The 18,110-nt window shown below is 34.8% G+C and overlaps 1 protein-coding gene across 7 annotated transcripts in view; it reads right to left on the bottom strand.

Annotated features, from left to right (window-relative positions):
• The window catches only part of NAA16 (N-alpha-acetyltransferase 16, NatA auxiliary subunit), a 60,572-nt gene that overhangs the window by 28,941 nt on the left and 13,521 nt on the right, over nt 1-18,110 (bottom strand). For 3 of the 7 annotated variants that reach the window (XR_013536229.1, XM_002749003.6, XM_035302558.3), the window contains 5 exons: nt 16,016-16,150; nt 14,030-14,183; nt 10,688-10,807; nt 8,142-8,237; nt 2,956-3,062 (listed from right to left, as the gene is read on the bottom strand). Coding sequence is in view for 4 of the 7 variants with exons in the window: in XM_002749003.6 (XP_002749049.1) it covers nt 2,956-3,062; nt 8,142-8,237; nt 10,688-10,807; nt 14,030-14,183; nt 16,016-16,150 (612 nt within the window). In the remaining 3 variants the exon portion in view is untranslated. Of the gene's footprint in view, nt 1-2,955; nt 3,063-6,258; nt 7,342-8,141; nt 8,238-10,687; nt 10,808-14,029; nt 14,184-16,015; nt 16,151-18,110 lie in introns of those variants that run through there. The other 4 variants (XR_013536231.1, XR_013536230.1, XM_035302559.3 and 1 more) reach the window with 3 other exon arrangements.

The following is an 18,110-nucleotide window of genomic DNA, read 5'->3' as shown; positions in this document are numbered from 1 at the left end:
CATTGTGATTGTCACATTTCTGAAACAAGAAGATAGTTATACACATTTGAAATAAGATTTGGGTTCTTTCATACTTTGGTAACTAATGCACAAATTTTAATTTCTAAAACCCAGTAATAGCTAGCTCCCATTTACTCAGAGGTAATTACACCATGATTATATATAATCATATAACAGTAAAAGGATAACCCAAAACCCAAAAGCCTCACTCAAAGACGCAATTTTTTTTAAGTACTTTTCAAAACAAGTAAGCAAATGCTTATCATCTCAGCAAGCTATGTGTTATGGACAGGACACCTACATTCAAACGGACAATAAGAAACGAAACAATATTAACTTGAACAACATCTAACTTAAAAGGGGTATAAACATATTTTTAGTAACATGTTTTATTCTTATAAAGTTTCATAAAAGAAAAGAATACCTGGATATCAGAGTTTATAGAAGATTCTATTTCGAAATTAAAGAAAGCTGGGAAAACGAAGACGATTACTCTTCTTCACCAAAGATTCCGCCGAAACCTCACTGACAAAAGTAAAGTGAGTGCCGTTTCTATACCTACTTATGTTTTTAAAAACCTTATGGAAATTGGCCGGGCCCAGTGGCTCACACCTCTAATCCCAGCAATTTGGGAGGCCAAGGTAAGTTAATCACTTGAGGCCAGAGTTTGAGACCAGCCTGGTCAACACGGCAAAACCCCATCTCTACCAAATATACAAAAAATTAGCTGGGTGTGGTGGTGGGCACCTGTATTCCCAGCTACCTGGGAGACTGAGGCAGGAGAATCATTTGAATCTGGGAGGCAGAGATTGCAGAGAGCTGAGATCGCGCCACTGCACTCCAGCCTGGATGACAGAGCAGGACTCCATCTCAAAAAACAAAAACAAAAACCTTATGGAACTTGTCTGATGATCACTCACTGCCTTCCACTTCACACAAATTCTAGTTTGTCAAAAAAATTAATTTGTTGAAGACATTTAAGAAACGCATTTCTTGCAACTGTACTACATTCTAAGCTAACTTCAAAAGACAATTTCATTCTCATGCTACCAACATGAACTACTCTTTAATTGGAAGCTTATAAACAACAACTGTTTATCAGACTCCCCCTCCTCGAAATCCTTCCTTGAAAATTAAAAATGCATCTAATTGCTAAAAACAGGTCTCTCTGCTGGTTAGAAATGTGCAGTTTTAAAAATGGTCTCATGGTATGCAGTGTACAAAGCTCAGGTGATGGGTGTATCAAAATCTCAGAAATCCCCACCAAAAAACTTATCCATGTAACCAAATACCACTTGCTCCCCAAAAGCACTGAAATAATTTTTTGACAAAAAGAATCAAACACCAAACTTACAAAATTTAATTTAAAAATAAATATTAAAAAATAAAATAAATAAAATGGTCTCATGAGTAATCACAAATCTATGTGCCAAAATTATTTGAGAAACAGTTCCTAGACTTTACTAAATTCAGACAACTTGAGCTCAATTGTCTGCAGCTGAATCCATTTTGCAAACACGCTTGGTCTTTTGGCATTTCTAATAAAATAACATTCCTGTTGCTGCCTTAACACTAAAGAGACAGTTCCTATAAATTAGTGTATTCTCGATGCCTTACTCAAAAATACAATTTTCATGCTTTATATAAAATACCAAAAAAAGTTTAGCATTTTTGGTCAATATTGGAAGAATTTTTAAAAAGTAAAAAGCCTGTGCCTGTGAAAGCCCCACGAGAGCTTAAGAGAAACAAATCCTTTCATGTCCACTGCAGTCACTAGTCGCTGCAAGGCTGTATAAAACAAGTACTCTAATTCACATTCAGAAGACTTTAATTTCTGACATTTCATCTAATCTTTTTCCTCTGTCACCCTCACCAAAAAGGACAGAAGTATTTTACTCAACGTTAAATAACCTAGAGATATTACTGGTAGGCACTGGGTACATGTTTACATAGGAATCAATTACTATTTCCCAAAAAATTGACAGCAGAAACTGTGCAAAGCACACAACAGACATTAAAGAATTTTAAGGTGTTTGTTTTTTTTAAAAAAAACACATGATTTTTTCTAATTGGGTACTAGATATCATCAGTTGTTTGTTTATGAAACCTGCTGCCACAGGTAGGAAAATGCCAATCAGCTATACCTATAACTAATGTTTCCAACATTTTATTATTCACAATTACTGCAAATTTATACATTATTATGAATCAAAGCTAAGTAAATATAAAATGATAGTTTAACCAAAAATCTTTTAGCATTTCTAACAAAATCTTTTCCTTATCCACTAGTAACTTTTAAAAACTGACTACAGAAAAGACAACAAGATTTTAGACTTTAATAAATAAGAAGCAACACTTGGAAATAAAAGTATAACTTACTTTCTATTAACTTTTAATTATCTTTCTAATTTAAGACCAAGATTTAAATGCCTATTTTCTAATTTTTAAAAAGCAGAAAGATATTCAATTCTTTATTCGAGAACTAGCTAAAACTGTGTTTATTAAAATATAGCCTTACTGATAAAACCAATAATTTGTACTGTTGCACTAACTCTCAATTATCCAAGCTCTAACTTTAAAAGCATGCAAAACTAATTTAAAAATCCACAGTCGTACCATAAAATAATCATCACAGAATAGTTAAATATATAACCTTTGGTAACAATGTCAAATTTAAAATCCCACTTAAAAAAAAGTATATCTATTAAAAATAAACAACCTTTATAATCTTAGTGCTTTCATAAACCCTTTACTCAGTAAATTTCAGACTGACATTCCTTTCGATATTACTTACACTACATGCATATGATTTCAGTACATTATTAGCCTGAAAGTGAGTAAACATTATTACCAAAATAGAAAAAATGATTAAGTAATAGCACATTATTTAATGGACATCTTTCTAAAATTTAGTAAAAAAGACCACAGCAAATCTAAATAAATACCAAATGTTACCTTTTCTGTATTGTAATACAAAGATTTCAAAGTAGTAAACAAGGGTGGGCAGCCTTTACTGAAGTTAACCCTCAGGAACTTATCCATTAGTTCTCTAAATCTTTCACCTAGAAACAAAAGCGTACTTTGTTATTCTTTGGTTCATGCAAAACAATTCTTAAAATGATTTTCTAAATAAAAATGAAGCTCCCTCAGAAACAATTATGCTTCTATCCAATTTATAAACCCCCCAAGTCATATAGTTTTAAGTAAAAGTTATCAACTATCCTGAATATAGCACAATATCAAGTATCTTTCTTAATCTCTCACTGACTAGCATACTCAGTCCACAGCTCAAAACCTTGCAGATATGCATAAAGCACTCTGTAGCAGACTACTGTAACCAGCACTACATTCAAGTGATAGTCAAAAGATCTTTCTAAACACTAAGCTGGTATTTACAATGATCCCAAATCAATTTGTACTTGTCGTTTACTTCAACATTCATTCATTCACTCATTTAGTTCACAATCACATGTCAAGCACTTACTGCATGCCAGGCACTGTTCTAGGTACTGGGGATACAAGAGGGATTAAAACACAATTTTTTTTTAATTCTACCCTACAGACTAATAGTTAAGGACATGGATGTACCTAATCATTTGGGAAACACACACACACACACACACACACACACACACACACACACACAGGTCATGAATGATTTAGCCTCAAGTAAGACGACTGAAATGACCTCCCAAAGTTTCTTAATGATTCACAACACCACACAACAAAACCTAAGAACCCAAACGGTTTTCATTTGTTATGACTGACCGTGCTGAACAAAACATGCATGCACACTCAATCAGATGTCATCAAAATTTAACTCCAGTAACTATGAAGATCACATTCAGATAATCTCTAATATCTTACTCAATCATACACAAAGTACTGGCCTTGAAAAATCACAAATTACGGAGACAACATCCATCCTGGGTTAAATTACACACCATTGCTTCCTTAAAAATCAAAAACAGTTTCAGAGACCAAATCTTCCAGTAATCCCTCTGGTGTACAACAAAAAGTTAACAATATTGTGGTAGATAATAAGAGATGCTGTTTCTCAGAGAAATGCAGATTTCTCCACTTATTTGTGTGCAAACTTGGGCAAATAACTTGTCCATTAAAAACCCGTTTCAACACCGTAAAATGAACACAATACTATCACTGGCCTCAGTGGTACTCTTCATGGCTCAAACATGGTATGTATATGTCAGGAAACAATGTCTTGGCACAGAGTTATCACTCAATAAATGTCTCCTCATCTTCTCTGCTATCTGACAATTTTTTTGTATTTTAGAATTATTTTGTTTTCTATACTTGGAATCACCCACTGAGAAAACAAGCATTTTATCTTCATGGCAGAAGCTACTCTAAACTCCTCCTTGATCAACTTTCTCAGTCTATTCAGATCATACTGACAAATCTGATTTATTAGAGTGTGCAGGTATGAAAAAGAATGAGGAAGCTCTTTAAGTGCTGATCCAGAACTAATCTCCAAATACAGGTAAGTGAAAAGAAAACCCAGGTGCACAGCAATCCATGCTATGGCACTTTTGCAAAAAACAGGAGGGACACCTTACACAAATCTCCCACACACATTTTTGCTTACACATGCACAATGTATTTGTAGAAGAATACATCATTAGCTAATGACAAGCAATGTCTTCAGGGAAGTAAACTTAGTTGCCAGGGAACAGACAACAAAAAGACTTCACTTATAAACTTATAAACCCTTTTTACCTCATTTGCAACTGTGAATGTATCACCTAAACAAGAAGCCTATACACAGCTTACCCAACTGCTCAGTCACACACCATATCCCCAAATTACTTATGAGTTATCCATCTCATTTTTTCCATCATTATGTGCCTGTTTAGCATTATGCTCACAAAACAGGTTACCTGAATAATTCTTATCTAGCTATGTAGCATGACGTCCCCAAAACATGATGTCCCTGTTTACACCTAATTCTTAAGATAGTGTAAACAGCAAGAATAGACTGTTTCTGATTCACTGGAAATCCATTCTAAATAATGGAGCAAAATTTAATTAGTATTCTATATTTAATACTCTCGATTATTTCCTTCCCTCTCTCTACCATTCAGCCAGTGCATAGTAAGACATGATGAAAAGTAGCTTTATCCCTTCATTATTTTTAGAGCACTTAGTATTTTGGGGTGTTATTTTTTATGTACTGCTTTATATTTATTATGCTTTATAGGTATGAAGCCCTCTTATCTAAAATATGGAAAGCCTTTCTCAAAACTTTCACCATGCATTCTCAAGATGCATCATGTTTTGTGAGAAAGATCTTACTGCTTTTGATGATGCCAAGATGGCTTTCTTATTGCACATAAAAGTACTTCTAGACAGGCAAAAAAAATCCATAAAATATTCGGCTCTGCACAGAGAAAATTAAGTATTTGCGTAATTTTATATATATTCACTGGAGCTTCGTAAATACCCGCATGTCAGAACCTCACAGCGATGATGACCTTGAAAGCCTCAGCCATCAGCCACTGAGATCTGATTTGTAAAAAGATTTTTATGGCATTTCAAAGACAGCATGTCCCAGAGGCTCTAGGATGGTTCCACTTTAACCTAAATCACACTTTACAATAAAAAAATTCTAGGCTTTTTCAGCAAAAATATATTTCCTTCCATATACTGCCACATATTGAGGGCAATGTGTGGCAGCAAACTTATATTGTCTATGGAAATCATTGCAGGCAGTATAGATCTGAAGCCCATGTTCCAAATAAAAAAAGAGAACAAGAGGTCTTGTTCATAATCTTAAAGCTAAGTGAGGTTTTTTCCTTTCCTAAGAAGCATATGAATGTATTTTAAAGCTCCTAAGGAAATATTCCCACCCACAATATATTGTGAAACACAAAATACACCCTGAGACCAATAAAAGGAGGAGAAGCCAGACACTAAAGGCCACACAAGGTATGATTCCATTTATTTGAAATGTCCAAAAACAGGCAAACCCACAGGTAGGAAATAGATTGGTGGTTGCCACGAACTGTGGCTAAGGGGTAATGGGGAGTGAAATACGTATGGGGTTTCTTTTTGGGGTCATGAAAAACTTCTGAAAGTAGACGGAGATGATGGTTATATGTGATTAATATACTAAAACAATGAATTGCACACTTTTAAAAAGTGAGGTTTACGGTATATAAATTATATTTCAAAAAGCTATTATTTTTTAAAACGAAGAGGAGGAGGAAGAAATACAGAAATGTAAGTATACACATCTTCCACAAAACACTTTTATTAGGGAAAATACTCCTCAGGTACGCATATACTGCCATCTTTGAAATTCAAAAAGGGTGTATTAAAAGCTCTAAGAAGTCCTGTAGAAACCTAATAGCTGTGTTTCATCCAGTTTCCCAAACTTACTTGGCTGAAGAACAGCTCAAGCCCACCAACACTCTCCCAACCAAGCCTATTAATATCTACTTGGACTTAATGTTCCCTGGAAAACATCAGAGAAATCTGTATTCTATAAAAACAAAACAAAAAAATGGAGGATCAGAAGAATACTATTCTTCATCTGCGGAACCGAAATGCAATAGTATAAAATGAATTTCTGTCTACTGTCTAATACAACACACTTCTAAAAGGTATTTCACATATTTCACAGATCAGTCAACTAAAAATTTTTAATTTTCATGAATCTTGTGGTAAAAATAAAATTATGACCAAATTATTTAAGCAAATATTTGCCACTACAAATGTGAACATAAAATAGACTCCTCACCTCCCCAGAAACTTAAGTTATATTAGCTGTCCAGAGTCTGACTTGTATCAAAAGAAATACCAGAAGTCCCAATATATAATTCATAATCAAGGGTACTTACAAAAAATAGACTTCAAAAAAAAATGTAATTTTTAAAAAAGTGAACAAAGACATTAACTACCTGAAGAGCTAATATACTGTCTACCTCCTATGTAGCCCACAAAATGAGTTCAGCTATATGCAATAACTCAGCTCAAGGTCATGAATATACTATTGTACAATAAAAGCAAATCACAGAACATACACCAGAGTACTCCAATTTATATAAATTATATAAAAAAAGCTGTTTTTGTTTTCAGGGACACAAAATACACGGAGCTCTAAAAATAAAAGTAAGACATGGTAAAAAGCAAAACTCAGTCAAGTGGTTAATTCTTGAATAAATGATGATGTTCTGTTCTTAAACACTGCAGTGGGTGCAAACAGCTCACAAATTTTTCTTTCAATTTATGTTCGAAAAGAAGATATAAAACTTCAAAAGTATAGCTTGAGCCCAGGAGTTTGAGGCTGCAGAGATTGCACCACTGCACTCCAGCTCCAACCTGGGTAACAGAACAAGATTATCGTCTCAAAAAAAAATCAAAACTTTTACCATTTAAATCATGATACCACATATACTTTGTCATTAACTATAGGGAATTTACCTTCTGAATATAGTGCTTTTTTAAAAGTCACATATGAAAAGCAGTTTTTCCACTTATACATAATATTTGTACATATTTACGCAGTACGTGATATTTTGTTACATATGGAGAACGTGTAATGACCAAGTCAGGGTATTTCGGGTATCTATCACCTTGATTACTTATCATTTCTAGGTGTTGGGAACATTTCAAGTCCTCTTTTTTGCTATTTTGAAATATACAATATATTGTTGTTAACTACAGTCCCCCTATTCTGCAAATATCGAAACTTATTCCTTCTGTCTGAATGTCCCATTAACCAACCACTCTTCACCTTCCCCCAGGCCCCCCTGCCAGTTCTGGTACCTGTCATTGCACTTTCTACCTCTATGAGATCAACTTAAGAAAAGCAGTTTTATATGTATACAGATAACTTCAAATCTTACAATCAACATTTAGCTACGCATGAAGTATTTATAAATAATTTATTATTTATATTTATATAAAAATATGAATTTATTTATAAATAATATATATAAATAATAAATTCATATATTTAAAATATTCTTATTTATAAATAATAAATTCATAACAGTTCAGTCCTAACTCCAAGATTGCTGCAGACATAAACTCTACACCAGAAACATGTTTCTAAAATATAAATAACACTGAGTAATTTTGACAAATAATTAGTATTATAAAAGACATCCTAATATTACCTGGGACAAGGGTCAAAGGTAATCTTCTGGGTGTAATTGCTCTGGGGTGCTGCTTACTAATTTCTTCATAAATCTGAAGCCTCTCTTCTAAAGTGCCTATTATCAGTAAATAGGGGTGAGATTCATAGCATCCAAATTTTCATTTGTGGCAAAACGCTAACAACTTTTTAAATTATGTTATAAATGAAATTGCATTAACAATATTAAAGCTGCTTTCAATTTTGGTAAAATAACATTTAAAACACTGTGATGGTGAAATTCTATAATTAGTTAAGTCACCATTTTAAACTCGTCTCCAGAGAAAGCCAAAACTTCTTTCATCACAAGATTCTAAATAGAACCCAAATCACATATACAAGCCATCGCAGACTCAAGATATGCTGCACTTCTCTTATATTCCTTTAGCAGACAACTCATGGAAAAGAAAATCTTTTTATAACGTATCTCTAGTAACATATGTTACGTAAACACTCTGAACCAAAAAAACCTACATAAATCCCCATAAAAGCCTATAATGTCTGTTGATTAGGCTCAAAGAAGCAACATTTTAGGATTATGATTGCAAATGTTTAAAATATAAAAAGATAAACTAAGCTTCCATGTTAACTTTAACACTTAAAATCTTCAATAAAACTCCATTATCCTTCCAAAGATATAAAATATACTTCTAACAGAAAGTCCTATCTTCCCTTCCAAGAACCACCTAATTTTATAGTACCACATAAAGGATCTGTCTACATATAAACTACATGTTACTCTGAAACAACAGTATGCAAGCAAACAGGATCTAGGTGTAGCTCATTTTTCTAAAATAATATCCTGCATAATTCACAAAGAGATTTACAAGCAATAAGATAATTTATAGTGGAATTTTAAGAAAAAGCAAACAAACCTATTTTTGAACTATAAGGTTTTAAGTAGATTTTAATTTAGACCACAAAACAATAAATTCTCCTAAAAATAACCCCGGGTGTTAGCAGACAAGGTATCTCTGCAGTAAACGTTGTGTTTAGTAACAAGTATTGATACTCGAGATTAGTATCAAGTATCCAGACTGTAAACACTACACTTGAAGAGGTGTGATCTTGTTTAGACTCATTCCTTCCCCCAGTAATATGCTTTGGAGCTCCAATGTGGTTGGATTTTGACACCAGGGATATGTAAAAAAAATAAAGAAAACCTTGCTTTTTGTTAATGATTTGGAGACTTTAAAAATATTAAAGACCCTTGTATTAACACATAAATGCAACTGCATGTAAGTATTTTTAAAATATTCTCATATTCACACATAATCTTAGAGAATAACAAGCGCCAAATATAAAAAAATTTCTCCACTACCCCAGATATAACAAGTCGTATAAATGTAATTAAGACAAAACTAAACAATTTCAATATTCTAATTAAAGTCACAAGCTGGAGCTCCAGAACTTACCACGGGGAAGGAAAGGTCATAAGGAACCTACAATAAAGTAGTGTCATTAGTTTTGCAATCAATACATTTTAAAGTAACCAAGAATCCCAACACATGGAACACATTATTCATTTTACTAAAACATTAAAATATTTTTATTAATTCTAATGTCAGTTACTCGCAGTTTAAGGAAAAATCATAGTTACCCCATGTTTTCAACCTTCACACATATGAGTTTTGCTGTTTTTTTGAAAATACTGCTTTAATCAATATTGTGATTTTAATCATTTTCTTAAAAATATTTAAGAAAATAAATTTTTAACAATTTGTAGTATTGAATTTTAAACACAAAAAGAACAGCAGAATTAATTAATACCAGTGAGGATACAAAAGTTAAACTTTTCTTGTAGTTTATACTACTATAAATCATGTGGGTAGCTACCTATTTACCATACTTCTTAAATTTAAAAATTCTAAAAAAAAAAAAAAAATCCTGCTGCTTCAACATCTTCGAGCCAGTCCCATAATTATTTCAGAAATATATTTATTCATGAGTAAATATAATTTTAGAAATATTAACTGTTCCTACCAACACTTAATTATGAAAAGATTATAAAAATCTTAGACTAACACTAGATTTCTGAAAAGGGTCGGGGCTACCTAATTTCAAAAGAAGGTATGTAACATTTTGTTCTAATTTGAAATCAGAGAATACCCTCAACAATAATTCTCTGGACCAATTCCTATACTTAGAGGTTGAGGGCAATGAACCTCTAACGATTTTTAAATATTAAAGTTGTGACACCTCCCAGAAAGGGAATGCTCATCTTCTTCCCACGTCGCTAGTCTAAATGTATGGTTTGTTTTGGTTTGGTTTGCCTTTGTTTTGTTTTTGCCTCACGTTCCAATACCATCACAGGTAAGGGTCAAGGAACCTAAAATATCTGTAAGCATTTACACTTAAAGTGTAGCTACTTGAATTCATTTTTACTCCCATGTTTAACCTATAATTTTACTCAGTGGAAAAATGAGTACTAATGCTAAAATTATTTGTTCTCAAGTATTATTACAACTTTACATTTTGTCATACTTCAAAACAGTAGTTACAAGAAAGGGGAGAAAAATCATTACATACTAATTTGTAGAGCTTTTTCCAAGCCGTCATAATAACACCAATTTTCTGCATTCCGATCAATCAAGTTTTTGAACACTTCACTGGCTTCTTTTAATCTTCCCAATTTCAACAGTATTTCCCCTAAAATTAAGTTTAAAGACATATTCATTTTAAACATTAAATATCTATCTGACCCCAGAGACTTCACTGAGCATTATCGATGGTTAAAAGGACAGAATTCTGTATGCTTCCCCTTGGGGCATGTTGCAGTTTATGTGACTAAGCATAGCTTGCCTTCAGAAATGAACCTTCATTTTTGGCTCCCTCTAACACTCCAAATATATACGTACAACATTAATTTGTTAGTAAAAAACTTCTGCATTACATATATCTTATACCCTTTGAAATAACTAAAGATATACACAAACACATCAAAATTAGACTGACAAATAATTCTACTGAAACATTCCTATCTTCCTACTACAAGATTTAAATACAACTTTACTTATCAGTTCATATGTTAATTCTCCACTCAATTCTTATTGTTTCCTTTCAAAGTCACTAAAATTGGAGAAGTTTAACTCTGAAATCGTAACACCAAACACTGCTTTATAGCAGGAAACCACACAAGCCATGTTCACGTGCAGGTCCGTTCAGTCAGTCAGTAAAAGGTCAAATCCTTTTACTAAGCCATATAAATCAAGAGCAGGTGTGGAGAATGAGGACCCAGACCTCTCAGAAATGATGGAAAACACACCTAGTCCAAGATAAAAGGGAGATTCTCAAAAAAGCACATACCTCAACTTTCTGCCCCCAAGATTTCCCATTCCTCAAACCATCTATTTCAAATAAATACCCTTTAAAATATCTTCAAGTCATCCTATTTCTCCTTTCATAATGTTGGAGAAGGCAGCACATTCTAGCAGGTTTTATGTACTATTATTTTACTATTTTGATATTATATATCACTCAAACTGTAGAATAAGACTGAACCAGGAATAATTACCAAATCTACCACTGCTTGCCACAAAATGAATACACATAAAAGTGTGCTACTTAAAACTTGAAGCATGTCCCATTCCTCCACAACTAACTTCTGGCCCATTTTTACCCTGCTTATCCCAGATTAATAGACATTAGCATTTTTCATTTTCAAAAACATCTGGTATCTGCTACTACCATGAAGCGAAGCTTATTACTAGAGGAACATATAGGACAAATAAGTATACACCTACATATTCATAAGTGAAAATCTCTCATTTTTAAGGCTTTTTAAAGGATTATAATAAATTAATAACCACCAAAAAAAAAAAAAGCCTGTAAATAACAAAGATCTCTCTTGACCTGCAAAGTTCCGGGAAAAACTAAACATACTGTATCTGTCTCTGTAGATAATATAATTTGCATGTTCAAATTAATGGCCCCAAATTACCTCACTAGCACTGTAAGGATAAATGTGACTATGAGGCAATCTGCAGGACTTTTTTTGGTTTTTGAGACAGGGTCTTGCTCTGTTATCCAGCTGAAATGCAAGTGGTATAATCACAGTTCACTGTAGCCTCAACCTCCCAGGCTCAAGCAATCCTCCCTCCTCAGCCTCCCAAGTAGCTGGGACCACAGGCATGTAGCACCATACCCAGATAATTTTTTAACTGTTTTGTAGAGATGGAATCTCACTATGTTGCCCAGGCTGGTCTTGAACTCCTATGCTCAAGCAATCCTCCCATCTCAGCCTCCCAGTGTTGGGATTACAGATGTGAACCACCATGCATGGCCTAGAGTTTTTTAACTTGAATTAATTTCACTGTAACCTATTTACTTTTCAAAACTGCATTCCCTATTCGTTTTTTTTTTTTAAGATTAAATAATCTAACCTAAATGCATTCCCTACTTTTCTTTAAGATTAGATAATCTAATCTATGGATTACATTGAATGTATTCCCTATTGATGCCACAGGAGAAATATCAAAAAAGAGAAACAGCAACCTGAGGGAGTTAAGATTTAATCAAGAAACAGCAATATTTCAGGAAGGAAACATAATTGCCTTTTTTTCTTTGCTCCCATCAATAAGTAGTGGAACAAGATGAAGACCAGAATATTTAATAATTTACCCATATTGTATCAATAACTTTTAAAAGTGTTGTCATTAATACTGGTATTGACATTAATTACAGTAAGAACTAGGTCACTCACATGCTATATACATTAACCAGAAAGCGTACAGTGGTTACAAATAAAAAGCTCATGAAAAGACATGGGAAAAAGAATATATATTACTAAGTGAAAGAAACCAATCTTTCTCAGGCAAGAAATGATTTGGCAAAAATAAAGCCAATCTGAAAAGGCTACAAACTGTATGATTCCAACTATATGACATTTTGGAAATGGCAAAACTATGTAGACAGTAAAAAGATCAGTGGTTGCCAGGGCTTTGCAGGAGGGACGGACTCTGTACCTTTTTCTAGATTTTACTGTGAACCTAAAACTGTCCTGAAAACGTCTATTTTTTAGAAAAAAGTAAGGGCTCTGAAGTCAGAAGGATGTGTTGATGTGCTTGGAAACTAACTCCACCACTTAAAAAGCTAGGTGACTTTGGGCAAGTCCTTAACCTCTCTAAGCCTCAGTCTCTTCGATTATAAAATGGGGTTAACAAATAGTACCCATCTTAAAAGTCCTAAAAAATTAAATGAAATAAAGCAGTTTAAGCAATTACCATACTCAAACAGAAGAGTTTTAAAATACATATTAGCTATTATTTGTATTAAGCTTCAGACTTCAGAGGTCATACAACTGTTAGTTCTAAACCATTATTTCGGCTGAACATTCAGTTTAATACAATATTGTTCAGGGAAAGGAAACTAATGAGCAAAGGTTTGTGAAAATTTTTGTCTGACCCTTTGAATGCTGTTAAAAATATAGGGATCCTGTCTTCACAATTAGCCCATAATGAAAATAAATGACCCCTGTGTTCATGATGATCCCAGTATCACCGATTATGGTCCTCACTGTATTTAACTACAGATGGACATACAGAGACACACAGTCAATATGAAGGCAGTATAGCATACCGATTAAGGGAATGAAATCTGGATGCAAATCTAGCACTCTCCAGTTTACTAAACTGTATGATTTGAGGTTAGTCAATCTCTCAGTGCCTCAGTTCCCCTCATTTTCAAAACAGATATAATAACTACAACATAGGGTGGTATGAGGATTAAGTTACTTAATAATGGCTTAATAATAAAGTGCTTAGAACCCTTCTGAATACATAAGAAGTGTTATGTTAAGACTTAGGAGAGAATAAAACACATAGTTTTTTTGCTTTCTGTTTGAGGCCATTGAAAAAAGGCAAGCCAACTTACCTTTAATTTCTTCCACCAAAAGTTTATCACATATTTGTTTCTCATATGTTTCTATATGGTCCAAAGATTCCTGAAACAGGTCTGCCTCTCTCATCACTTGATTCTGGTATAATATCAGTTCACTATACTCATAATCCATTTTGTTTGGAGGAACCTGAAAAAAAATGACCAAATTACTTTATTTATATAATTATATAAAGCAGTTATATTAAACTGTCTTCTCAGGAGAGTCATTCACACAAACAAGAAAGCAACCCACAAGCAGACAGAAACAGAAGAGTGATTAACAGCACCAAAAATGAATGCATTATTTAAAACAAATAATGAGGTGAGACTTCTGTCTCTCCCCAAGTCATAGAGGTCAACAAATCCTACATATATAAAAATGGCCAGGCGTGGTGGCACGTGCCTGTAGTCCCAACTACTTGGGAGGCTGAGGCTGGAGAATCCCTTGAGTTCAGGAGTTCTGGGCTGTAGTGTGCTATACTGATCAGGTGTCCACACTAAGTTCGGCATCAATATGGTGACCTCCAGGGAGCAGGGGCCACCAGGTTGCCTAAGGAGGGGTGAACCAGCCCAGTCGGAAACAGAGCAGGTTAAAACTCCCGTGCTGATCAGTAGTGGGACTATGCCTGTGAATAGCCACTGCACTCCAGCCTGGGCAACACAGTGAGACCCTGCGTCTTATTTAAAAGAAAAAAATTTTTTTTAGAAAAACAAAAAAAATGTATAAAAATGACTGAAATACTATAGAATCTACAAAAAAAAACAAACCCTACTAGAATTAGTAGAAGTGTTTAGCAAGGTCACAGAATAAAAGCTCAGTGAAGAAAAATCAATTATAGGTATACCTTGGAGATTGTGGGTTTGGTTCCAGACCACCTCAGTAAAGTGAGTGACATAATTTTTTCGTTTCCCGGTGCACATAAAAGTTGTGTTAACAATATACTATAGTCTATTACGCATGCAACAGCATTATGTCTAAAGAACAACACCGCCAGGCACACTGGTACAGCTGTAGTCTCAGCTATCCTCCTGCCTCAGTCTCTGGAGTACTCTGAGCTAGGAGTTCCAGACTGTAGCACACAGCCACAGCACTCCTGCCTGGGCAACATACTCCGACCTTGTCTCAAAAAAAAAAGAAAGAAAGAAAAACAGAAATTGCAAAAACCTAAATTTAACCATCAAAATGCAGTGATTTTGTGTTTAAAGGGAAAGTTTTTTATCAAGTCCACCAAATGTGATACAGTGAACGTGATTACTGGATAAAGACAAAGAACTAGCCCAATAAAAAATTATCTGGTGTGAGGTAAAAAGCTAAAAACCTAAGTAAAAATGAGGCCTCACTACACAGTTTACTTCCTCCCTTTGGAAAGTAAAATAGCAATTAAAAGACATAAAAACCCATAAATAGAACATGCTATGTAAGATTTCAACAAATTTCTGGAAAATAGAATGCAAAGGCAGACTAAAATAGAATGGAGAAAGCCCAAGTCTAGAGTATCTATAAAGAAGAAATTACTACGGAGGATGTCTATCTGTCCTGAAAAACTCCAGACGGGATCAAGATTATGAAATGACGATAAACACAGGCGTGGAAAAGAGACTCAAGATTGGGGGATTAACTCTAAGTGAAGTGACTAATCACATCATCTCCATCAACTTGCAGCTGAATCTACATGTGGACATGGAGACAGGCGTGGTGGCTCATGCTTGTAATTCCAGCACTTTGGGAGGCTGAGACAGGATGATCATTTGAGCCCAGGAGTTCGAGACCAGCCTGGGCAACATAGCAAGACCCCCTTCTCTTTAAAAAAAAAAAAAAAGGAGAGAGAAAATCCTACATTGTAACTGTTTCCAATTATGTCAAAAAGTTTTCCAATTTTCCATAGGTTTCAAAGACTTTAATTCACATTTGAGGGCAGGGACAATTTAGAAGTCAACTATTCCATTTGTGAAGGTAGAAGGAAATGTTAAAATTCTTACTTGCTGAGTTTGTCTAAATTCTTCCAACAGTTTTAGGGCCATATCATAATCTTTCAGCAAATGGTATGCAATAGCATATCCAATCCAGGAAGCACGCTGGGTTGGGCGTAACTGAAGAAGCTGGTATCTTGTCTCCTAAAAAAAAAATTGTTCTAATTTGTTAAACATTCTGTAAAACATTATTTCATCAGTTTTAACAATCTAACCTTTAATACATTTATAATAAATCGTATCAACAAATATCAGCTTCAGAATAAAATAGAAATACTTTTTATATTTCTTACCTAAATTACTAAAGTTCTAGAATACCATGTAATACACACTGTGAGGCCGTTACTGAAACATCTTTGGGGTCCATGCCTTTGGACTGCCTTATTAAATTACCTTTAAATAATGAGAATTTTTTTTTTTTTTTGGTAACTAAACATTCTGTAAGACGAAGATGGTTTTTTAATTAAACTACAGTTTATTACTTATAAAACTATTACATGAATTACATGTATTTACAATGTAAATATCTTGTAATAATTGTCCAGACACAGGATAGGCACAGCCAGGGGAAACACCCAAACATCTGACTATCCCTTATTTTTACCATGGCTTCTGTCATTCCCAAATCCTTTATTAAGGTCTAGGTCAATATTCTTTTCTCTGTCAACTCTTGCCATTACCCTGGACAAAAACAATACATGTATCACCCATCCCACAACCTATCCTCTAAGTCCCAAGATTTTCCCATCTCTACCCACAGTTCCTGCGCTGCCAACACTATTATTTGGTGACGTTTCTACCCTTGTTCTTTGACACCACCAGCATCTATACTTCCGTGGGTCCTTCAAACTTCCACTGCCAGCTTTTTTTTTTTTAAACGGAGTCTTGCTTTGACACCCAGGCTGGAGTGCAGTGGCGTAATGTTGGCTCACTGCAACCTCTACCTCCCCGATTCAAGCAATTCTCTGCCTCAGCCTCCCAAGTAGCTGGGATTACAGGCGCCTGCCACCATGCCTGGTTAATTTTTTGTATTTTTAATAGAGATGGAGTTTCACCATCTTAGCCAGGCTGGCCTTGAACTCCTGACCTCGTGATCCACCATCCTTGGCATCCCAAAGTGCTAGGACTATAGGCATGAGCCACCATGCCCAATCTCTTCTTTTAATTTTGGAGACAGAGTCTCCCTATGTTGCCCAAGCTGGACCAAACTCCTGAGCTCAAGCGATCCTCACACCTCAGCCTCACAAGTAGCCAGGACAAAGGCACATAATACCATGCCTGGTGCTCTTTTAACTTAATTTACTTCACAATTCACTTTAGCAATCATTGCTTTGCCAATATTCTTAATTTCTATGCCTCATTCCTATTTTTTTTAAGATGGAGTTTCGCCCTTGTCATCCAGGCTGGGGTGCAATGGTGCAATCTTGGCTCACCACAACCCCCACCTTCTGGGTTCAAGCGAGTCTCCTGCCTCGGCCTCCCGAGTAACTGGGACAGGCGTCCCACCACCACATCCGGCTAATTTTGTATTTTTAGTAGAGATGGGGTTTCTCCATGTCAGGCTGGTCTCAAACTCCTGATCTCAGGTGATCCACTCACCTTGGCCTCCCAAAGTGCTGGGATTACAGACGTTGAGCCACCGTGCCCAGCCCAAAAATAACTGATTTTAACCCCAACCACATCTAAGCTGCTAAGCACAAATGAAGAAAAAAAAAAAAAACACTTTGAAGAGTGGTGCCATTATTAAGTTCAAAGTTCAGCAGAGCCCTTGAAGTGGCTGCAAAAATCTAGGCACAGGATATAAAGACTTACATGGCAGTAGGGGGCAAAAGAAAGAAGTATATAAATAATGTCTTTAAAGAAAACTGTTAGAACCTGGTGGCCACCTTCTCACAAGAAAGAGAATTCCATGCGGGACATACTGATTCTAGGACATTAAGTGGAACAAGCATATGGAGATGTCCAGGAGAGAGTTGAAGATGCAAGAAATCTGAAGAGGTCTGAACTACAGAAAGACTGATTTATGGCAACCCATCTCACATTTCAAAAATATTTACTAATAATTTTTAAAAGCTACTTTTATATTTAGGGTTCAACTAGAAAA

Source organism: Callithrix jacchus, chromosome 5, assembly GCF_049354715.1.
Source record: "Callithrix jacchus isolate 240 chromosome 5, calJac240_pri, whole genome shotgun sequence".
Taxonomy (NCBI): domain Eukaryota; kingdom Metazoa; phylum Chordata; class Mammalia; order Primates; family Cebidae; genus Callithrix; species Callithrix jacchus.
This window is presented reverse-complemented; position numbering and strand designations above follow the sequence as displayed.